The 23,780-nt window shown below is 25.8% G+C and overlaps 11 protein-coding genes across 11 annotated transcripts; 7 read left to right on the top strand and 4 right to left on the bottom strand. All coding sequences in view use genetic code 12, as the record gives it.

Annotated features, from left to right (window-relative positions):
- Positions 1-11: 11 nt before the first annotated feature.
- On the top strand, positions 12-6,236 carry KGF54_000640 (PRP22; the record flags this gene model as incomplete). Its single annotated transcript, XM_051766575.1, has 2 exons — positions 12-2,929; positions 3,557-6,236. 2 exons carry the CDS (start codon positions 12-14, stop codon positions 6,234-6,236), a joined length of 5,598 nt encoding a protein of 1,865 aa, XP_051621854.1.
- Positions 6,237-6,295: 59 nt separating this feature from the next.
- On the bottom strand, positions 6,296-7,633 carry KGF54_000639 (DNA primase subunit; the record flags this gene model as incomplete). Its single annotated transcript, XM_051766573.1, has 1 exon — positions 6,296-7,633. One exon carries the CDS (start codon positions 7,631-7,633, stop codon positions 6,296-6,298), a length of 1,338 nt encoding a protein of 445 aa, XP_051621853.1.
- A 247-nt stretch (positions 7,634-7,880) lies between these two features.
- Positions 7,881-8,842, top strand: MUM2 (Mum2p; the record flags this gene model as incomplete). The annotated part of the gene is made up of 2 exons (XM_051766572.1): positions 7,881-7,904; positions 7,964-8,842. 2 exons carry the CDS (start codon positions 7,881-7,883, stop codon positions 8,840-8,842), a joined length of 903 nt encoding a protein of 300 aa, XP_051621852.1.
- A 581-nt stretch (positions 8,843-9,423) lies between these two features.
- On the top strand, positions 9,424-10,800 carry RPN5 (proteasome regulatory particle lid subunit; the record flags this gene model as incomplete). The annotated part of the gene is made up of 1 exon (XM_051766571.1): positions 9,424-10,800. One exon carries the CDS (start codon positions 9,424-9,426, stop codon positions 10,798-10,800), a length of 1,377 nt encoding a protein of 458 aa, XP_051621851.1.
- Positions 10,801-10,885: 85 nt separating this feature from the next.
- Positions 10,886-12,247, bottom strand: PGA4 (1,3-beta-glucanosyltransferase; the record flags this gene model as incomplete). The annotated part of the gene is made up of 1 exon (XM_051766570.1): positions 10,886-12,247. One exon carries the CDS (start codon positions 12,245-12,247, stop codon positions 10,886-10,888), a length of 1,362 nt encoding a protein of 453 aa, XP_051621850.1.
- A 1,538-nt stretch (positions 12,248-13,785) lies between these two features.
- Positions 13,786-15,099, top strand: APM1 (Apm1p; the record flags this gene model as incomplete). The annotated part of the gene is made up of 1 exon (XM_051766569.1): positions 13,786-15,099. One exon carries the CDS (start codon positions 13,786-13,788, stop codon positions 15,097-15,099), a length of 1,314 nt encoding a protein of 437 aa, XP_051621849.1.
- A 315-nt stretch (positions 15,100-15,414) lies between these two features.
- On the top strand, positions 15,415-16,716 carry KGF54_000634 (uncharacterized protein; the record flags this gene model as incomplete). The annotated part of the gene is made up of 1 exon (XM_051766568.1): positions 15,415-16,716. The coding sequence occupies one exon, from the start codon at positions 15,415-15,417 to the stop codon at positions 16,714-16,716; it is 1,302 nt and encodes a 433-aa protein (XP_051621848.1).
- Positions 16,717-16,762: 46 nt separating this feature from the next.
- Positions 16,763-17,230, bottom strand: KGF54_000633 (uncharacterized protein; the record flags this gene model as incomplete). The annotated part of the gene is made up of 1 exon (XM_051766567.1): positions 16,763-17,230. One exon carries the CDS (start codon positions 17,228-17,230, stop codon positions 16,763-16,765), a length of 468 nt encoding a protein of 155 aa, XP_051621847.1.
- A 491-nt stretch (positions 17,231-17,721) lies between these two features.
- Positions 17,722-18,834, top strand: DES1 (Des1p; the record flags this gene model as incomplete). The annotated part of the gene is made up of 1 exon (XM_051766566.1): positions 17,722-18,834. One exon carries the CDS (start codon positions 17,722-17,724, stop codon positions 18,832-18,834), a length of 1,113 nt encoding a protein of 370 aa, XP_051621846.1.
- A 210-nt stretch (positions 18,835-19,044) lies between these two features.
- Positions 19,045-20,496, top strand: HTS1 (histidine--tRNA ligase; the record flags this gene model as incomplete). The annotated part of the gene is made up of 1 exon (XM_051766565.1): positions 19,045-20,496. One exon carries the CDS (start codon positions 19,045-19,047, stop codon positions 20,494-20,496), a length of 1,452 nt encoding a protein of 483 aa, XP_051621845.1.
- Positions 20,497-20,573: 77 nt separating this feature from the next.
- On the bottom strand, positions 20,574-21,833 carry KGF54_000630 (dioxygenase; the record flags this gene model as incomplete). Its single annotated transcript, XM_051766564.1, has 1 exon — positions 20,574-21,833. The coding sequence occupies one exon, from the start codon at positions 21,831-21,833 to the stop codon at positions 20,574-20,576; it is 1,260 nt and encodes a 419-aa protein (XP_051621844.1).
- Positions 21,834-23,780: the final 1,947 nt, after the last annotated feature.

The raw sequence follows: 23,780 nt of genomic DNA, 5'->3' as shown, positions 1-23,780 counted from the left end.
CAAATGAATCAATGTCAAATGATGAAAACAAACAATATTATATAATTAAGAAGCATTTAGGTTTACTAGATAATGAAAATATTCAATTAATTAATAATTATTTAAAAGATTTATTCCAAAAATCTGGCGGTCAATCATTGTTCAATTTTAAGGATCTGGTAAAACAGAATGGTGGGGAAGACTTTGAACAATCATTTATCCGAGAATATTTTGACTCATTTAAATCATCTGCTAGTAAAAAAAGACGTTTGGATGAAGATGTATATGAAGGTTTTGTAATTTCAACACCACCTTATGGAGCATTTATTGAATTCAATAATACTTCTGGATTATGTCATATTTCACAAATATCATACGATGGGTCAAGAACTGAAACTTCATCTATATTGAAACCAAATGAAAAAGTATTTGTCAAAATAATTGATGAAAAACCTAATGGGAAAGTTTCATTATCAATGAGAGGTATCAATCAAACTACTGGTGAATTAGATCGAGGAAGAGGCATTCATAAAACAACGAAAAATAAAAGGAAGATGACTTCCCCTGAAAGATGGGAAGCAAGACAATTAATAGCATCTGGTGCTGCAAGTATGGAAGACTATCCAGATTTGAATGAGTTTGATAATGATGGAGATAATAACAAACCTATTCATCATGAACCAGAAATTGATACAGAAATTGAACTAAATAATTCGAGGCCAAATTTTTTGAAACAACCAACAAGTAAAGAAGGTATGAGTATGAATACGATATTAAGTATGGACGGTGCTATGACAAAAGCTATATCAAATGGTTCAGAATTAGCTAAAAAATTTAGAGAAGATAAAATTAAAGAGCAGAAACTGAAACTTAATAAGATTGAAGATCCATTATTTGAAGAAGCAACAGAAACTAAAATTGCTGAATGGAAAAAATCTAAAAAAGTATCATTTGGTAAACCAACTACAATGTCAATTGACGAACAAAGAAAATCATTACCTGTTTTTAATATGAGAAATGACCTTATAGAGCAAATAAAAAATAATCAATTTCTAGTAATTGTTGGTGAAACCGGTTCTGGTAAAACAACTCAAATAGTTCAATATTTATATGAAGAAAAGTTAAACATAATAGATGGAGAATCAAAGATAATTGGATGTACTCAACCAAGAAGAGTTGCAGCTACATCTGTTGCGAAAAGAGTTTCAGAAGAAGTAGGTTGTACCTTGGGTGAAGAAGTTGGTTATAACGTTAGATTTGATGATAATACATCCTTTAAAACTAAGATTAAATATATGACTGATGGTATGTTGGAAAAAGAAGCATTAACTGATCCTAAAATGAAGAAATATGCAATTATAATGTTGGATGAAGCTCATGAAAGAACCATTGCAACAGATGTATTATTTGCTTTATTGAAAAAAGCTGCCTTAGCCAATCCAAATTTAAAAGTTATAGTTACATCTGCTACTTTAGATTCTAATAAATTTTCAAAATATTTTAATAATTGTCCAATTGTCAATATACCAGGAAGAACTTTCCCTGTTGAAGTTTTATATACAAGGGAACCAGAAATGGATTATTTAGCAGCAGCTTTAGATTCAGTAATGCAAATTCATATTTCAGAAGCACCGGGTGATATTTTAGTATTTTTAACAGGTCAAGATGAAATTGATACTAGTTGTGAAGTTTTAGCAGAAAGAGTGAAACTTTTGGGTGATACATCTGAATTAATTATTTTACCTGTATATTCAGCTTTACCTTCAGAAATGCAAACTAAAATATTTGAGCCCACACCCACGGGTTCAAGAAAAGTCATTTTAGCAACTAATATAGCAGAAACTTCAATTACAATAGATGGTATTTATTATGTTATTGATCCTGGATATGTTAAATTAAATGCTTATGATCCAAAAGTTGGTATGGATTCTTTAAAAATTTGTCCAATAAGTAAAGCACAAGCAAATCAAAGAAGTGGTAGAGCAGGTAGAACAGGACCAGGTAAATGTTATAGATTATATACTGAAGAAAGTTATGAAAAAGAAATGTTACCAAATACAATACCAGAAATTCAAAGACAAAATTTATCACATACAATTTTAATGTTAAAAGCAATGGGTATAAATGATTTAATAAATTTTGAATTTATGGATCCACCTTCAACAAGAACTTTAATGTCATCATTAGAAGATCTTTATATGTTAGAAGCATTAAATGATGAAGGAGAAATTACAACATTAGGTAGAAATATGGCAGAATTCCCCATGGAACCAGCATTAGCTAAAACTTTAATTAAATCAGTTGAATTTGAATGTACAGAAGAAATTTTAAGTATAATTGCAATGTTATCAGTACAAACAATATTTTATAGACCAAAAGATAAACAAAATTTAGCTGATCAAAAAAAATCAAGATTTAATTCAATAATGGGTGATCATTTAACTTTATTAAATGTATATCAAAGATGGTTTAATAATAATTATAATAAAAATTGGTGTCAAGATAATTTTATACAAGAAAGAAGTATGAGAAGAGCATTAGAAGTTAGAAAACAATTAAGAAGTATAATGCAAAAATTTAATTATCCTATAAAAAGTTGTGGATCAAATTTAGATTCAATTAGAAAAACATTATGTTGTGGATTTTTCAAAAATACTGCAATACATTTAGGTGAAGGTTATAAAACATTATCAAAAAATGAAACAGTTTATTTACATCCATCATCAAGTTTATTTGGTAAAAATCCAGAATATTTATTATATCATACTATTTTATTAACTTCAAAAGAATATATGCAATGTGTTACTATAATTGATCCAAAATGGCTTTATGAATTTGCACCAAAATATTTTAAATTAGGTGATTCAACTCAAGTTAAAAAGAAAGATAAAATTGTACCATTATTTTCACACAATAGGATTAAAAAACCAAAACATCCATTCCAAAAGAAGTAAGCTCATATATATGGAAGAACTTCGATAAAAGAATAATAATATACCACATGTCACTAGTTTATGGTTTTTTTGTATCAGCCTTTCAATAATGTATATCAATAGTCTCAAAATTTTGTCTGTATATGGTAGCAGATAGTCGGCTATATTTTTTTCTCCAGTTTTTACGTAAATATAAAATAATAGAAGAAATATGTCAAAAGATAATCAATGATGTAATTTATTGATACGTACGATTATTTATTCAAAGAAAGTTTTAAATTATTCTAATATTAATCATAATCAAAATCATATTTTCAGAAGTATTGTAATTTTACTCTATACTCAAATGTTGAGTTAAAACACTTCTATTAATTAATTTATACGTTTTATAAAATTATGTATTAGCTTATAATTTTTAATTATTTCTACTGCAAAAGAGAAAAAATAATTTAGCAAAATAGTAAAATAATTTTTGTATCATCAATTACTTAAATTTAATATAATAATTATCATCAAAATTACAAATATACATTCATTTTTACAACTAAATATATTAGAATTTAATTTTCAGTTTTATAGATATACACTTGTTATTAATTTAGTTTGTTTTTTTCATTTACTTATGAATTTACGATTGTTATGAGATCAGCTAGATACGCACATGATGCAATACATGATAGATTAAGATTATATTCAACTTCATCAAATATTTCAATAAGTGGTATTAAATGTTTAAAAAGAAGTTATCCACCAACTCAATCAATACCTGATACTAATAATTATACAAATTCAATATTAGAATGTACTCCATTAGAATCAAATAATTTAGGTGATTTTTATGATCCAAGAACTGATCGTAAAATTGTTTTAAAAGGTATTAATATGGATTCTCAACTGAAATTACCTGTTATACCAGATACTACATCATATAATGGTGATTGTACTGATTCAAATAATTTTTTTTTCAATGGTGATGAAGTTTCTTTTGTTGGTAGACCATTTCCTTTAGATGAAGCAAAACTGCATTTTCAAAGAATTAAAAGTTGGGGTTATAATACTGTAAGATATGTTTTAACATGGGAAGCTATTGAACATGAAGGTCCTGGTAAATATGATCAAGATTTTGCAAATTATACAGTTGAAATATTAAAAATTATTGGAGAAGTTGGTGGATTATATGTATTTTTAGATATTCATCAAGATGTATGGTCAAGATATTCTGGTGGTAGTGGAGCTCCAATGTGGACTTTTTATGCAGCTGGATTAAATCCTAAAAATTTTGCAATAACTGAAGCTGCCATTCTACATAATGAACCAAGATTTCATGATTCTACTGATATTTATCATAAAATGTTATGGACTTCAAATTATAAAAGATTAGCTGCTTTAGTTATGTTTACTGCTTTTTTCGCTGGTAAAAATTATTTCCCAAAATTTAAAATTGATGGTGAAAATATTCAAGATTATTTACAAAATAAATTACTTGGTGCTATTGAATTTATTTGGGTGGAAATATTAAAAGGAGTACCTGAATTAATTGAAAATGGTACAATTTTAGGATTTGAATCAATGAATGAACCTAATTGTGGGTTAATTGGGTATCCAAATTTAAATTATATACCAAATGAACAACAACTACGAGTAGGGACAACTCCAACAGCATTCCAATCTATGAAAATGGGTATGGGGTTTACATGTGAAGTAGATGAATATAGAATTACACTTACTGGACCAAGAAAATATGGTACAAAAATTATAGATCCAAAGGGGAAAAAAGCATGGTTAACTCCTGATGAAGGAAAAATTATAGATAAACATTATGGATTTAATAGAAATGAAGATTGGGAATTTGGGAAATGTTTATTTGCATTACAAGGTATATGGGATTGGCCAGTTAATGATATATCAGCAGAAGATATGACTCAAGCACAAAGATTAGAAATTAGTTCTAAATGTTTATTGTTACAACCAGAATTTTTTAGTAAAGCATTACCTATTCATAATTACCCTGACAACTTTACTAAAATTGATGTTCATACATTTGTAAACTATCATTTTGTTGATGAATATGTAAATTTTAAAAATATAATAAGAAAACATGCTCCAAATGCTTGGGTAATGCTACTGGTACCAGTTTTGGAACAACCACCTGACTTAAAGAATGATGAAAGAAAAATCATAGATAATAAAACCATATATTGTCCTCATTATTACGATGGTTTATCCCTTATGTTTAAAAGTTGGAATAGTAAATACAATGTTGATACCTTGGGAATAATGAGAGGTTGTTATTTAAATCCAGTATTAGGTATTGTATTTGGTGAAAGAGCTATAAGAAATTGTATAAGAAAACAATTCATTGAAATGAGAAATGAATGTGAAAAATATTTAGGTCCCGTGCCAGTATTAATGTCAGAAACAGGTATGCCATTTGATATGGATGACAAGAGATCTTATAGAAATGGGAAATATATTTCACAAACTGCTGCATTAGATGCTATTAGCAATGCTTTAGAAGGTGCAAATATGTCGCATACTTATTGGTGTTATAATAGCTCAAATACTCATAAATGGGGTGATCATTGGAATAATGAAGATTTTTCGTTTTGGTCAATGGATGATAGAAATTTATCATTTGCTGATGATGATGATGTTGAACCACAAAATCCAACAAATCCACCACCAAGAAGAAAAAGTTCAATTGTTAGTACCAAGACAAAAAGAAAATTATCAGCTGCTACTAAAATGGGGTTTTCATCTTCTAAAAATAGTACTATTTCAACTACATCAGACTCTTCCTTTGATAAAGATACTGAATATGAAACAGATGACACTTCATCACAATCATCAATTATTTCAACTACACCTTCAAATGTTTACCATCGTCAATATAGAAAATGTTATCCATCTCCAGATGGTGTAAGAGCTGCAAGTGCAGTAATAAGACCATATATGATTGCAACAAAGGGTACTTTAATAGCATCAGAATTTGATATAAAATCAGTTAAATATTCATTACAATTAACAATAGATTTTGATAATATAGATCATCCAACTATAATATTTATACCAAAATGGCATTATCCATTTCTTGAGTATGGTGATATTTATTTAACTTCTGGTTATATTAGATATAATGAAGAATTAGAATATATAGAATGGCATCATGGACCTGATCCACAATTATTTCCAGAAGATGGTGAAATTGAAATTCCAAAAGGTATATCAACAGAAACTATTATTGTTAAAAATAATTCAGGTTCATTAGAGGAAGCAGCTTTGGTGGAAGAGAAAGGTTCAGAAATTGGATGTCCAGTTACATAGACTAAAATACATAGATATAGATTTTCCGCAAAAAAAAAAAGTTTATTTATTAGAATCTATTAAAATTCATAAGGATTTTCTAACTCTCTTTTCTCTTTATCCTCTGATTTAAGTAAGTCCGCAACAAACTGTTTAAAATAATCAATATATGGTTTTAAACTTGTTTTGTCCCAAGTTGGTATATCATTATTACTTCCCGTATTATTATTTTCCCAAGTTTCTAATTCATCTTGTAATTTTTTTAAATTTGGTGAAGTAGTTGGATTAAATCCATAATTATCATCTTGTGAATTACCTGATATATTCTTTAATGGATTAAAAGGTACACAAACATTCCCAGTACCTGGATGTATACAAAATGGAGATTTTAATAAATGAATAACTTGACGAGATACTTCAATATCTAATCTTGGATATAAATAATATATTATAATATCCTTTTTTGCTTCTAATAATGGTGTAACTTGCAGATTTGTTTTAAATATTTTAGATGCTAAATTATTTATATCTTCCCATTTATCTTTTGATCTTGATATTTTCTTTTCAGATTGCCATTTCTTCTTTAGTTCGATTTGTAATTCTTTATTGGGTATAAAATTTAATAAATCATTTATTTGTTTCCAATTTTTAGAATCTTCACTAGTTTCTGCATCGGTATACCATGGATCTTGATCTTCTAAAATTATATCAATGAACGAATTTCTCATTACTTCAAAACTTCTTTCTATATGAGGATGAAATGGTCTTTTTACATGTAATCCTTTTTGGGTTTTAACATGTTTTGCACCTAATACATCTAGATATTCAACTATTGATCTTCTACTAACTTCATCTAATTCCCTTGCTCTTTTATCACTTATCCAACAATGTGCACCTCTTCTACCTGAAAATACCCATATCATATGTTTAAATCCAAAATCTTGTCTTAAACAATCTTCAATTATTTTAGAACCAACTTGTATAAATTTCCAACATTTACAACATATATCAGTTCCCTGACAACAAGTTCTAATTTCATCATAATCAGTTAAATCAATATCAAACACCAACTCTTTACTTAATGGTTTTAAAGCTTGTTTTGGTAAATTTTGTCGTTCTTTAGGTGATACTTTATAAACAGCACCAATTTCAAAACGTGTAGGGTTAGCTTTTATAACAGATTTTTTAAAATCTTCAACACTATTATACGAGTTATAACGTTGATAAGCACCTGATCTATATTCATAAGCAAATTCTCTCATTGTAAAATCTTTTGTTGGTTTAAGGGAATGACTTAACCATTGAAAAATATATTTAAAAGGTAATAAACGTTGATAATAAAATTCCATGTCATATTCACTTGGTCTTGATGAATGTGTTTGTGAATCATCACTGTCTGTTATTGGTGCTGGTGCCATTTTTATTGGTTGTTGTAATAAATTTGATTATTTAAAGTAGATTGATCTCTAAAAGTAAATACTAAATTTGGTTGTAAAAATATAGACGCGTCTATTTAGTGTCGTAAACTGCAAATGTCACATTATTATATGTAGTGTCACAATTTATTATATTTAATCTGAAACAAATATTTAAGAATTATTACTTGCAACACATTTTGAAAAAAATAATTGTTATCTGTAACATGTTCTTTTTATTACAACAACAATGAATGATTCAAACTTATTAAATGTATGTAAATACTTTTATACAAAAATGTAGTCCGCAACCTACTAACTTTAACTCAAAAGTCCATCAATCAATTGAATTTTAATTCTGATACTTCCTCTTTACAACAAGATCAGACACCAACTACTGGTGGCAACACAATTGATTCTAGTAATACAAGTTATTTTAATAATGATTATTTACCGCTTTCATATCAACAACAACAATCACAACAACAAGATTTTACATCCAAGAATAGAATATGGAATCAAACAAACTACTCAAATCAAAATCAAAATTGGCAACAACAACAAAAATTTCAACCATTAAGTTCAAAAGATTCTTATGATAATAGTTTTTTTGGTGATTTAGATTCAACTCAATCAACAACTAATAAATATATGAAAAATGCATTATTAAATGCACCAAGTTATATCCCAAATCAATATTCAAATAAATATCCTCAAACACCAACATCAAATTCAAGATTTGGTAATGAGATAGATTCACAAAAAGAAGAAATTACAAAATTAAGAAATGAATTAATTTTAAAAAATCAAATTATTAAAAATTTAACTGAACAAATTAATATAATGATAAAAAATAAAAACAATAAATCATATTATGAAATGAAAGATGAATCATTAATTTCATCTTATAAAATCCCCACAAATCATTTCCAATTATTTCAAGATTTATCAAAAACATTACAAGAAAAATGTGAAGAAGTTGATGAATTAAATCAAAGAATTGAAATTATTTTGGTATCTAATCATTTAGTAAACAACCCAAACCCCTTTTCAGTTGATATTGAAGAATTAAGTCATAAATTATTAAATAAAATGAATCAATTACAAAAGGAAAATGATGAATTATTGAAAATGGTAAGTTTAAGTAGTAAACAAAGTTTAATTGTTGAAAATGAATTATTGAAAAAAGAATTTGAAAAAAGTAACGGATAGTTTAATGGAGTTTCTGGTAAATACAAGTTAGATGGTATAATAAATGGGTTATTTTATAGAACTATTTATAATGATCAATGAATACATGCCTTCCACAGGTTTTGGTAAAAAATTTGGTAGCATGGTTAATGTCAAATCTGAAACACTCTAATTTAAAAATTTACAGTTGTTTACAGGTGTTAAGATCTATTAAATTGAGCTGTATGAGACAAGCCCTCTATTTCTAAAGCTTTAAAGATCTGAGGAATAAATTGTCGAATTAAATGTGGGGTAGTTGGTAGATTTTTGATTTTTACTTCTTCTTCGAGACAGACATCGCCGTGACCAAGTAAGCACTTTTTTTTGTTGTCTCTACTGCTTTGTTACTTTATCTCTACAATAACGAATTGTTATTAACGAAACAAATTATCAAAGAAATTGAATCATTTGTCATTACAGATTCAAAATGTGTTGCAAATTCACAACTCAAATCTGACGCTACCAAATTTTTTGCGCTGATTCTCACCAATATTCAATTTTCAAGTACTTACAAATAATTTATATTGCCACCAATAAGTAAGTTCAAATCACACAACATCAACATGTCAAGAGAGGATCCAATCAAAGCCGAAAAAGATTTTTCAGCAACATTAGATGAACAATTCCCATTAATTGAAAAAATCCCAGATTACAAGCAAAAATTAGATAAATATTTAGTATTAGAAAAACAAACTCGTCAATCATCAGATTTAACAAGTTCCAAAAGAATTTTGGAGAAAATAGTATCAACATTAGCACAAAATAAGGATTGGGATTATTTAAATGATTTAATTATAACATTATCCAAAAAACATGGACAATTAAAATCTTCAATACAATATTTCATTCAAGAAGTAATTAAAGAATTGAAAAATTTAAATGAATCAGATCCTACTCAATTAGAAACTAAAATGAAATTAATTGAAACTATAAGAGTAGTGACTGATAAAAAGATATTTGTTGAAGTTGAAAGAGCTATTGTGTCGAAACAATTGGCTGAAATATATTTAAATAAGAAAAATGATTTAGATAAAGCAGTTGAGATTTTATGTGATTTACAAGTTGAAACTTATTCATTAATGCCTTTCAGTGATAAAATTGAATATATATTGGAACAAATTCAATTAACTTTACAAAAAGGGGACTATAATCAAGCTAAAATATTAAGTAGAAAAATCTTATTAAAATCATTGAAAAATTTCGAAAAAGCTGATGAATTTAAAAAGACATATTTAAAATTTTTAATTGATATTAATATATTTGATTATGATTATTTATCTATTGTTAAAAATTTATTACTTTTAATTGAAATTCCATTAGTTCAAGAATCAAAAGAATATGAAAATTATTTAATTTCAATTATTTATTATATAATATTATCAACTTATGATCCTCATCAAAATGATTTAATAAATAAAATACAAAAAAATCCAAATATTATTAAAACAGTTGATTCTAAAATTTTTAAATTACTTGAAATTTTCACAACTGATGAATTAATACATTGGTCAAATATTGAATCTATTTATAAACAAGAATTTACTACTTCAAAAATTTTCAAAGATTCAAAAAATTATGAAAATTTACAAAAAAGAATTATAGAACATAATTTAAGAGTCATAAATAAATTTTATCAATTTATAAAATTAGATAGGTTAGCTTATCTTTTACAATTATCAACAGATGAATCAGAAAAATACGTTAGTGAATTAGTTAATAATGGTAAGATAGTTGCAAAAATAAATCGTCCAAAGGGAATTGTAAAATTTGATAAAACTAAAAGAATTGAAGGATCAGATCCAAGAACAAGTGATAATAAAATTAATGGATTATTAAATGATTGGTGTTTTGATGTTGATAAATTATTAGAAGAAGTTGATTCAATTGGTCATTTAATTAATAAAGAAGAAATGATGTATGGAATTAAACAAAAAGTATAGAATTTCTAAAAAAATGAATATATAAGAACTAACTAATTTCTTTTAACGTAAAAATTTGAACTAAAAAAATTATCATCACTTTTTTTTAAAAAGCAAAAAATCCTGCAATTAAACCTAGTAAACTAATAATATAGTTAACATTCATATTAACCCCATCGTTTTGTCTTGATGTTGAACCAGTTGAAGTTTGAGTTGAAGAAGAACTTGAACTTGAACTTGAAGAAGTAGCAACAGGAGCACGACTTGAAGCTCCAATAGTACTTGAAAATTGATCACTTTCATCAGTTTCATCATGACCATCACAATCTTGAGTATAAGCATTAAAACCATGATTATCTTTAACTTCTTCTAAACCTTTTAACATAGCTAATGCACCAGCTGGAGTATCTGGTATATCAGTTGTAACATTCCATAAATTACTTGATACTGGACAGTTATTTGCAGTTCCATTTTTATTATAACCACCATCACCACTTGGATTTGAAGTTTTATTTAATTCTTTTTTTAAATTATCAAAATCTTCATTAGTTGTAACATTACCATTATTTAATTCAACTAATCCATAATTATTTTCTTCTTCAAAATATTCATAAACTAATCCACCTGAAAAAACTGATGACATTTGAGTAGAATAAATTGCTTCAATTTCACTAAAAGGTCTTGGTCTTTTTGTATTACAACCAAATTCTGAAAAAAATACTGGTATAGTATAATTTGCAAAATCTTTCATTTGATTTGAATATTGTGATGTAGTCATACTTGCATCTCCACACCATGAATAATCATTAATACCAAACATATCAATTCTTGCTAAATCATCATCTCCACAATTAAAATATAATGCAGAACTTAATCTATATTCATCAACACTTGCTGCACTATATCCCACAGGAATAGTTCTAAAAGATCTATTTTTAATAAAAGTTTTCATATCTCTAACTACTGCTTTAACATAAGGTGCAGCTTCTAAACTTGGACCATCATTTATAACTTCATTACCTGCAAAAAATCCTAAAGTATTATCATATATTGCAAATTCTTGAATTGTAGCAAAAACTTCTCTTAAATAATCAGAATTATAAGAACAATTAGCATTAGATCTAGTAATTGAAGCATGAGGTGTATTAACATCTAATATAACATAAATTCCAGCTTGAGCTAATCTATCCATACATTCAGTATGATTTTTTGTATTATCAATAGAATAAATTCGAACAGTATTTATACCTAAATCATTAAAATATTTAATATCTCTTTCACAACTTTCAGTATCTGCTATAGGATCATCTATTATTTGATTAGAATCATAAGCTTGATAATCTAAACCTCTTATATAAAATCTTTCACCAGTATCTGAATTCCAAAATGCATTACCTTTAACTTCTATTGGTGCTATTGATATTACTAATGAAATTAATTTTGATATAATTAATAATTTAAATAACATTGTCAACGAAGTGAATAATTAAACGAATGTAAAAGTAGTTGGTTGTAAGTAATAGAAAATGAAAAATGAAATTGAAAAAGAAGTTGAAATGTTTATATTTGAATTCAAAATGAAGAGAAACTTGAAATTTTAATAGAAAATTTATAACGTGTAAAAATTTAAATGTTTAAAATTAAACCATTTTATTTTCTAAAGTTATTTAAAATGGTTTAAAAACTAAAGAATTAAACAATAAAATATACTAATTATAAACAATTATTTATATCTTACTCAAAGTGTACATTCAAATAAGATTCGAGCCAAAAGGGTTTTAATTGTAAAGTTTCTTACTTATCATTACATAATATTATTTATAAATTCAAATAATTAAACTGAAAAATTATTTGATAAGAAAAATAAATAATATGATTCGTATAATTAATATTTTGACACATTATTATTTATTATATTTATTATTTATCATTATAAACTATTATTAAACCTTCTTATATTTATGTTCTTCAGAGAATATGACTACAAAAAGTGTTAATATATATAATTAGAGTTTAATACAATCTGTTCAAAGCCATTCTATAGAATATAGGTTGTTTTAGATCATTTCGTAAATTTACTAACTACTAATACAATCAATATAATACAATAATAAACAAAGAGAACACGAGAATCTCGAATAATAAATAAACAACACGTATAAATTTATAGTACAGTTACACAAATATAATAAGTTGCGGTACGGGTTTTATTTTTGGTGGGGAATTTGGTAGCATTAATGTTACAACAAATATATATTGTATATAAATTTATAGACTATATATAAAATGAATTTATACAAACTACTCAAAATCATGATATGTACATTTTATCTGACTGGCAATAGCTTTAAAGGTTTCAGATATTTGTAATCTTTTGGTAAATCAAAATATTGCGTTCTCTAAAGTTTACTCGCTTAATTTTAAATTTTTATGTTTTTTTTTTGCATCAATTTTTGTTGCAAATTTTCGATTGTGTTAACTATTAACCCGAGATGAAACTAAGTTAAAAAATTGATTGGTTTAACTGCAAAGAGCCTTAATTAACATCGTATTTAAATACTTATACCCATTAGCTGCTTCAGCTAAAACGGGGCACAGGTCAATTTATTAGTAATGATTAATGAATATATAAAATATGGAATAAGAAATTATGAACGGAGAAAAATTTACGAAAAAAACAGCGACAACTCAACCGAACTAGTAATTTAGTGGCATAACTTGACTCTTTATGTTAATTGATCAGTCTGTACCTCTGAAATGTCTCATTTTAAGTAACTTGGTCAGAGGCACAAGAAGTTAGTGGCACAATTAAATTTGGTAGCAGCACCTAATATTATATTTTTATTTTTCAGTTTTGATTTCGTATCAACTTTTTTTCTTTTTCTTCAATTCCAGACCAAAACTTGAATCATAATATCAATTGAGAGAACCATCAATTTAATAGATTGAAACCAATTATCAACTACACAATCACCACCATCATCATTCACATATAAATAGCCTGATATGGCATCACAGATACATTTCCTAGATATAAAAGGTAAACCATTATTATCTAGAGATTATAAAGGAGATATACCATCAACAACAATTGAAAAATTTCCATTATTATTATTAGAATTAGAAAATGATGAAGGAGAATATAAACCATTTATAAATGATCAAGGTATAAATTATATTTTTATAAATCATAATAACTTATATATATGTGCATTAACAAGAAAAAATGAAAATATAATGACAATAATAATATTTTTATCAAAATTAGTTGAAGTAATGACTCAATATTTTAAATCTTTAGAAGAAGAAAGTATAAGAGATAATTTTGTTATAATTTATGAATTATTAGATGAAATGATGGATTTTGGTATACCACAAACAACAGATACAAAAATATTAAAAGAATATATTACTCAAGATTATTATTCATTAATAAAACAAACTCCAAGTCATTTAGTTGCACCACCAAATGCTGTTACTAATGCAGTAAGTTGGAGAAAAGATGGAATAAGTTATAAAAAGAATGAAGCATATTTAGATGTTGTTGAAAGTATAAATATGTTAATAACACCCAATGGTCAAGTATTAAATAGTGAAATTTTGGGTGAAATTAGAATAAAATCTCATTTAAGTGGTATGCCAGATTTAAGATTAGGTCTTAATGATAAAGGAATTTTCACAGGTAATGGAGATAATAATGATGATTCAAATGGTAAAAGTGTTGAAATGGAAGATATTAAATTCCATCAATGTGTAAGATTATCAAAATTTGAAAATGAAAAAATTATAACTTTTATACCACCAGATGGTGAATTTACATTAATGTCATATAGATTATCATCAGCTCAATTTTTAATGAAACCATTAATTTTAGTAAATTGTAAAACAAAAATTCATAAACATTCAAGAATTGAAATTAATTGTACAGTAAAAGCACAAATTAAAAAAAAATCAACAGCTAATAATGTTGAAGTAATAATACCAATCCCAGAAGATGCAGATACTCCCAAATTTGAAACAGAATATGGTTCAGTAAAATGGATACCTGAAAAATCTTGTTTAATATGGAAATTAAAAACTTTCCCTGGAGGAAAACTGTTTTCAATGACTGCAGAATTAGGTTTACCAGCAGTAAATGATACTGATTCAATATTAAGTAAAAAACCAATAAAAGTTAATTTTTCAATTCCTTATTTTACAACAAGTGGTATACAAGTTAGATATTTAAGAATTAATGAACCTAAATTACAATATCAATCTTATCCTTGGGTAAGGTATATAACTAAATCTGGAGAGGACTATATAGTTAGAACAAAATAAATATAATTTACAAGGTTATAAGTTTGAGATTTCAAGGGAGATTCTGCAAAACAAGATTACGGATCAAAATTTGGATCCTAATTAAGTTTAGAGACTGAACAATTAAAAACACTTAATTAGCAAGACGAAGTTCCTAAATTTCTCTGACCTGCCATGTTCTTATGATTAGTTGAAACATTTAGTAACTCGAAATTAATTGTGTAGTATTTGGTAGCATTTTAGCTGCAAATAATTCTCATCTCTTAGTAATCAATTTGTTTCAATTTAAAATATATTAGTTTCATAATTTGCTTAAATTAAACCATCAACAAAACAATGTCTGAAGAAAAAGATCAACAACAAAATTATCAAGAACAACCGGAAAACTCAGAACAACAAGATGAATTCATTGATATAAATGAAGTTGGAGAAGAAGTATATGAAGATGATGGAAATAATCAAGAACCACCACAAGAAGATGAAGAAGAAGATGAAGATATGGAAATAAATGAAGAACCACAAGAAGATCATGAAACTCTCGAGATAGATATGTCAAATAATTCATGGACTTACTTTGATAAACATGAAGATAGTATATTCACAATTTTTGCACATCCAAAATTACCAATGGTTTTAACTGGTGGTGGTGATAATTTAGGATATCTTTGGACAATTCATTCACAACCACCAAAATTTGTTGGAACTATAGAAAACCATAAGGAAAGTATAATATCGGGAGGATTTACAAATGATGGGAAATTTTTGATAACGGCAGATATGGAAGGATTAATACAAGTTTTTAAATCAAATAAAAGTGGAGAAAAATGGAATTTATTTGGTGAATTAAATGAAGTTGATGAAATATTATTTGTAATTGTACATCCAACATTACCCTTTTTTGCATTTGGAGCAAATGATGGATCAATATGGGTATATCAAATAGATGAATCAAATAAACTGTTAATACAAATAATGTCTGGATTTGCACATACTTTAGAATGTAATGGTGCAATATTCATACCTAGTAAAGATGAAAATGATTTAACTTTAGTAAGTATATCTGAAGATGGAACAGTTATAAATTGGAATTGTTTTACTGGTGCAACAAATTATAAATTACAACCACATGATGATTTTAAAGGAGTTGAAAGTCCTTGGGTTACTATAAGTAATTATGAGAATTTAATAGCTATTGGAGGTAGAGATGGTCAATTATCTATAATAAATAATGATACTGGTAAAATAGTATCTTCAATAAAAACATTAGATAATGTTGAAGATGTTGCAGAATTATCAATAGAAGCATTAAGTTGGTGTAAAAATAAAAATATTAATATGTTAGCTGTGGGATTAGTTTCAGGAGATATCTTATTATTTGATACTCAACAATGGAGATTAAGAAAAAATTTAAAAGTTGATGATGCTATAACTAAATTAGAATTTATTGATGATACTCCTTTACTTGTGGGTTCTTCAATGAATGGTAAAATATATAAATGGGATGCAAGAACTGGTGATGAATTATTTGTTGGTGTAGGTCATAATATGGGAATATTAGATTTTACAATAGTTGATAATGGTAAAAAATTAATTACAGCTGGTGATGAAGGAGTTTCATTGGTGTTTGTAACCGAATAAAATTAATTAGTTATATATTTAGTATAATAGAAATCTAAAACTATATTTACGCATTATTTTGTATCATTTGTTGTAACATTAAACCAGCAGGACTTGCTAATACAATTTCAGGTAAATTTAATATTTTTTCATTTAATTTTTCATCACATAAAAATTCAATTAAAGTATTTGTAAAATGATTACAATTATTTTTAAATAAATCATAATTTTTAGCATCATATTTTAATTCTTCATGATTATTTAAATCTGTTATAAATTCTTCTATAATTGAATCATCAATAAAAGTTTCTCCAATATCTAGTATTTCAATTGGTTGTCCATATTTATAATGATGATTTTTAATTGGAATTTTTTTAATACCTTGATCTAAATAGTATTCTTGACCTCTTACAACTACTGATGTATGATATATTGCTTCAATTTCAAAACCTAATAACATAGGACTATATAATTTAGCTAATCCTTTTGATAAATCATATACGTAAACTTGAACCTTAGCTGGTGAATCTTCCATTATGAATTAGTTGATATAAAGAAAAAGGAAGTGGAAAATGGTTGCCATTGAATTGATTATATTTGCCATCTACTAAGTTTAATATATATTTGAAACTTGTAAATTAATTGGTAGCATTCTTATCACCGACGGTTAATAAATATTAATATATTGATAAGATCTTCCTTCTATTTAAAAGAGTAGATAAAATAATACTTACATTAATTTGCAATTTAATTCTACATGTTGAAACAATTTAAATAAGATATTTAATACTTCTTTAATTATGATATCATATCTACAATTATTACAAAGGGTTGTAATAATAATTTTCTATTTTAAAAAAATCACCTTTTTCTTTAAATATTAATTAAATCACAAAACAATTCTACTAGAATAATAAATACAAGTAGAAATAAAAAATGAATCAATTTTTTTTCAACTCATTTTCTTTTTTAAATTAGTTGCAAAAAACTCAAATCAATGATATCAACTTTCGTTTTAATAATATAATGGACGCATCTATAAAACATAGAAAATTAGATGAAACTTTTACATTTATTACACCACCTGCTGATTCTTCAATAGATATATTAAATGATTTTTATTGGACAAATGATACTGAACCTCATGTACAAAGAAGAAAATTAATATTAGAAAAATATCCTGAAGTTAGAAAATTAACTGGATATGAACCAAAAACTAAATGGTATGTTTTGATGGTTGTTTTATTACAATTATTTGTTGCTTATTATTTAAGAAATACTTCACCTTTTACATGGAAATTTTTTTGGTTAGCTTATATTATTGGAGCTACTTCAAATCAAGCTATATTTTTAGCAATTCATGAATTAAGTCATAATTTATTATTTAAAAAACCAATTCATAATAAATTATTTGCAATTTTAACTAATATTCCCATAGGTATACCATATTCAGCTTCTTTTCAACCTTATCATCAATTACATCATAAATTTATGGGTGATGAATATTTAGATACTGATTTACCAACAAAATATGAAGGTATATTTTTATCAAATTTATTAGGTAAAGTATTTTTTGCAACTTGTCAAATTTTTTTTTATGCTTTAAGACCAATGTTTATAACTCAAATTAAATTTACTTATATTCATTTATTAAATATTGTTTTTCAAGTTATATTTGATAATTTGTGGATTCAATTATTTGGTTGGAAAAGTTTTATTTATTTTATAATGAGTTCATTTTTAGCAGGTTCTTTACATCCATGTGCTGGTCATTTTATTGCTGAACATTATGTTTTAAATGAAAATAATACTCCAAAACAAAAACTAGTAAATGGTTCAAATGTTATACCAGTTCCACCAGAAACTTATTCTTATTATGGTTCATTAAATTATTTAACTTGGAATGTTGGTTATCATAATGAACATCATGATTTTCCATATATTGCATGGACAAAATTACCAAAATTACGTAGTATAGCTTCAGAATTTTATGATCCATTACCAAAAGTTAATTCATGGTGTGGAGTATTATGGTGGTTTATTTTTAATGATGTTAATCTTTTATGGAATAGGGTTAAAAGACAAGGTAAAGAAAAACATGGTTATAAAATAGAAAAAGTTGATGAAAATCAACAATAAATAAATTGATATATATAAGATATATAAATAAAAGTTTTTATTTAGATCAGCTTCACTTGCATGAAGGCACTCTTCTGTAATTTGCATATTTGGTCTTCACTTCAAATATAGTACAAATAAAATTGATGTCTCTCGTTTTAATAAAAGATTTGACTCAAAAAAATTTAGGAATCTGAAAAATTTATTATCCATTATACATACAATCATTGTATGATTAAAAGATTCATCACAACAATGTCAAAGAAAGCAGCTACAACCACTAAAACACCAGATTTCTTATTGAAAACCCCCAAGGGGACCAAAGATTGGGCTGATAAAGATATGATAATTAGAGAATCAATTTTTGAAAAATTAACAACCAATTTTAAAAAACATGGTGGTGTTACAATTGATACACCAGTATTTGAATTAAGAGAAATTTTAACTGGTAAATATGGTGAAGATTCAAAATTAATATATAATTTAGAAGATCAAGGTGGTGAATTAACTTCATTAAGGTACGATTTAACAGTACCATTTGCAAGATTTGTTGCAAGTAATAATATAAGTAATATTAAAAGATATCATATTGCAAAAGTTTATAGAAGAGATCAACCAGCAATGACAAAAGGTCGAATGAGAGAATTTTATCAATGTGATTTTGATATTGCAGGAACTTATGATTTAATGATTCCAGATTCTGAAATTTTAAATATTTTAATTCAAGGTTTAAATGATTTAAAAATTGAAAATTTTAAAGTTAAATTAAATCATAGAAAAATTTTAGATGGTATATTTGAAGCATGTGGTGTACCGGAAGAAGATATTCGTAAAGTTTCATCAGCTATAGATAAATTAGATAAATCTCCATGGGAAGTAGTTAAGAAAGAAATTTTAGAAAAGGGACAAAGTGAAGAAATTGCAGATAAAATATGGACATTTGTTCAACATAATGGATCAATACGTGAAGTTATTGAAATTTTAAAAAACAGTGATTTACAAAATGAAACTGCAAAACAAGGATTACATGAAATGGAAGTATTAGCAGATTATGTTGAAGCTTTTGAAATTCAAAACTATTTGAAATTCGATTTATCATTAGCAAGAGGTTTAGATTATTATACTGGATTAATTTATGAAGCAGTTACTGAAGCTTCAGCACCACCAAAAAATTTAAAAGAAAAACCTAAAGATTTAGCAGCTGATGATGATGCTTCTGCTTATGTTGGTGTTGGATCAATAGCAGCTGGTGGTAGATATGATAATTTAGTTGGAATGTTTTCAAATAATAAATCTATTCCATGTGTGGGGATATCATTTGGAGTTGAAAGATTATTTTCTATAATAAAACAAAAAACAGATTTAACAAAAATAAATTCTCAACATACTGATGTTTACGTAATGGCATTTGGTAATGGATTTTTAAAAGAAAGAATGTCTATTTCAAATAAATTATGGAAAAATGGTATAAATTGTGAATTCTTATATAAAGAAAAGGGAAATTTAAGAAAACAATTTGAAGGTGCTGAAAAATCAGGTGCTAAATTAGCTGTTATATTAGGTAAAGAAGAATTCCCACAAGGTAAATTAAAAATTAAAATGTTGGGACAAGATAATAATGAAGAAGAAACTATTGAAATTGATGATTTAGTAAAAATTGTAGAAAGTAAATTAAATTTATAAAATAGTACATAGAAGTAAATTAAATTTTGAAAAACATAATATAACAATGAAGCGTCTTTTTTTATTGTTCTAGTTAATCATTGAAAATCATTATTTAAAATTCTTTTACCCCATTGTGAAGCATATGAATTACCAGTTTCATCTCTTAATTGTTTTAAAAATGGTAATAATGAAGTACCACCAGTACCTCTTTCTTCTCCATTTTTTTTCCTTCTTGCTAATCCAGATCTTAAAGTTGTTGTTGATCCCATATTATTAATTTTTTTAGCTTGTAAAATTATATATCTAGTAACAATTTGTATATGTTTATCTCTAAAAGATCTTAACATTGCTAAACATGCATCAAAAGATAATGTTAATTCTTGATTTTTTGATTTTTTAACATAATTTGCTATAGTATAACTAAAAGGATCTAAATCATTTAAAAATTGACGATGTTTTTCAGGCATATATTCTCTCATTTCTTTCATAAATGAATTATCTTGTGATAAATCTCCAGTTGCTGAATGTTTTATACCCAATATTATATCAAAAAATTGAATTAATGAAGATTGTGCATTTGATCCACCAGCATAAGTTTTAGGAGTAGTTTCATCACCATAATATACTCCTTTTTCCAAACCAATACTTGACATATTTTTCCAACCAGCTAAATAGGGTCGTATACGGAAATAAAAAATATGAGGATCACACATTTCTTCCATTCTCATTAATAAACTACCTAAAAGATCAATTGATTCTGCAAATTTTTGTAAATTTTTAATTAAGTTCTTGGTATCTCCATTTTCTGCACATCTTAAAGCTGATAATCCTGTATTTATTGATAATGAACCTTGTTTTTCAAAATAAACACTAACCAAATAAAACCAACTTTCATCTATTGATCCAGTAAATGTATTTATAGTTGTTAAATTCTCCAAATCAAATTTTTTAGTTGTAGTTGGTATGATTTCTTTATAGTTCCAAAGACATAATGAAGCATAAGTTCCAATAGGTGGTAAACCCAAAATATTAGATATTTTAATCCAAGGTTCACTAATTTGAATAGGTAATTTTTCAATTGGTTGATCAGTACCCCATATATATGCATGACCAATAAATCCTAAAATTTGATAAGCTCTTCTATATTCTCTTTCATTGTTTAGGTGTTCTATACTTAATAATGGTAATTTATCAACTAATTTTCTAATACCTTTTATTAATATTAATGATGGTAAATTTTCAACTATTATTTCCCATGGTTTATAATAATCTTGAGGTAATTTTGTTAAAGGAAATTCATCTGGTAAGAAACCATTATTAAAACTTATATCATAATCTTCAATCCTTGGAATCATTTAATTTTAAAAAGTACTATTGAATACTAATTGAATAAGAATGATTTATAATGATATGATGAAGTCAACTCTATTATTGAAGTTGTATAAAGGTATTAAATATAATATTTGCTATTATGATTGTTTGATTACTAAATATAAAATAAAAGTAGAATAAAAAAAAAAATAAAAAAAAAAATAAAAAAAAATCAAACGATTTTCGGATTTATGAAATTTATTTTTTTTCAATTATTGCTCACTAATACTAATGTTTTAGTATATGAGAAATGTATATAAATGAATTTGAAACAGTTATAGATCTATTACTTTAATACTAAAGTAATTCATATATGGTAACCTTGAACTTAAAAAACACACACTAACATATACTTTATTATTTAATGAAGTGAAATTTATACCAGAAAAAATTTAGTAACAAAATTTAAGTCAAGAAATATAAGACAGAATTTAAAGTCAATAAAATTGAAATAGTAATTATAAAAAGTAAATTAAAAAGATCGAATTTGATGAAGTTTATGAATAAGACTATTGAGTGATCAATTGATATGAAAAACAGTTCAATAATCTTTGAATTTGTTAATAAATTGGAGTGTTTTTCTGAGTACATTTCTATCAATAATTTATTTAAATAAAATCTAACTAAAAGTGACATACTAAATTATTTTCGCAATTCTCAAGAGAAAAACTAACAAATTTGTTAGCGAGAAAATTCTCAAGAGAAAGAAAAAATTCTCAAGGGAAAAATTATTTTTTGTTAGTAGTGTAAAAAATTCAAATTTTATTTCACGCACTTGGTGAGTGTTTTATATGTCTCAAAAAAATTACGCACTTACATTTTTAGTGAGTGTTTTACATGTCCAAATATTTCAAGTCAATAAAAATTAAATAGTAATTAGAAAAAATAAATTAAACAGAACAAATTTGATAAATTTTATAAATTAGATAACCAAGTGATCAATTGATTCAAAATTTTACAATGTTGTTCAACATTCTGTGTTTTTATTAATAAATTCGAGTACTTTTATTAGTAAATTTCTACAATATTTTTTTTTCAAATAAAAACTAATAAAAATGTACAAACTAACAACATATTTAATAAAATTTATTGTTCAGAAGTATGTTGGACTTATTTCCAATCAGTTTGAGTTGTTTGGATGTCGAAAAATTAGTATAGTTTTTCAACTTTATTTTATTTTTTTTAAATTTGGTGTTAAAACTTTTTAAAAATTTAGAAGTTTTAAGAGTACTAATATTAATATTATCAATTTATACACATTAAAATATTTACGGTGTTACTCTGAAAAAAGTTATATGTTCAGTAATTATAGGAGTAAATGTACAGTGATAATTAATTAAACTGAATATCTATATAAGTAGAAGAAAATTAATAAATAATTGAGTAAGTGAGTTTTGATTATTTTTTGAGGTACGAAAAGTTTAAAAATACGAGATCTTTTTCACCGAGGAAAATTTGAAAATACGAAAATTTTATATCCGAGCGAAATTTTTAAAAATGCGAGGTTTTTATATCCGAGACGGAGTTAGTTTTGAAGTACGGAATTTTTTTAGGAAATTGCGGAAATTTTATATTTGTACGGAATTTTGGTTCGAAGTACGGAATTTTTATATTTGTACGGAAATGTATTTGAAGTACGGAATTTTTTTTGGAAATTACGGAAAATTTTCGTAAAGTTTAATATTAAGTATTAGCGTATTGTATATGTACGTTGGGAGGTAAAGGATTTAGAGTTGTAAGAGTTAATATTGTATTAGATTACGACTTTTAGTATAACGAAACGAGGGATGTAGGTATGGATGGTAGGGATGGATGTAGGTATGGATGGTAGGGATGGATGTGTTGTAAGGTTAGAGTTAGGGACATGATAAACTGTGTATTCGGGTGCACAGTTTGTCCATTGCCTACGATACGATTTGGTTGATCAATAT

This window comes from Candida jiufengensis, assembly GCF_024610255.1.
Source record: "Candida jiufengensis strain CBS 10846 chromosome Unknown scaffold7, whole genome shotgun sequence".
NCBI classification, from domain to species: Eukaryota; Fungi; Ascomycota; class Pichiomycetes; order Serinales; family Debaryomycetaceae; genus Lodderomyces; species Lodderomyces jiufengensis.
The sequence above is the reverse complement of the archived record's forward strand: the minus strand, read 5'-3'. Positions and strand labels throughout refer to the sequence as shown.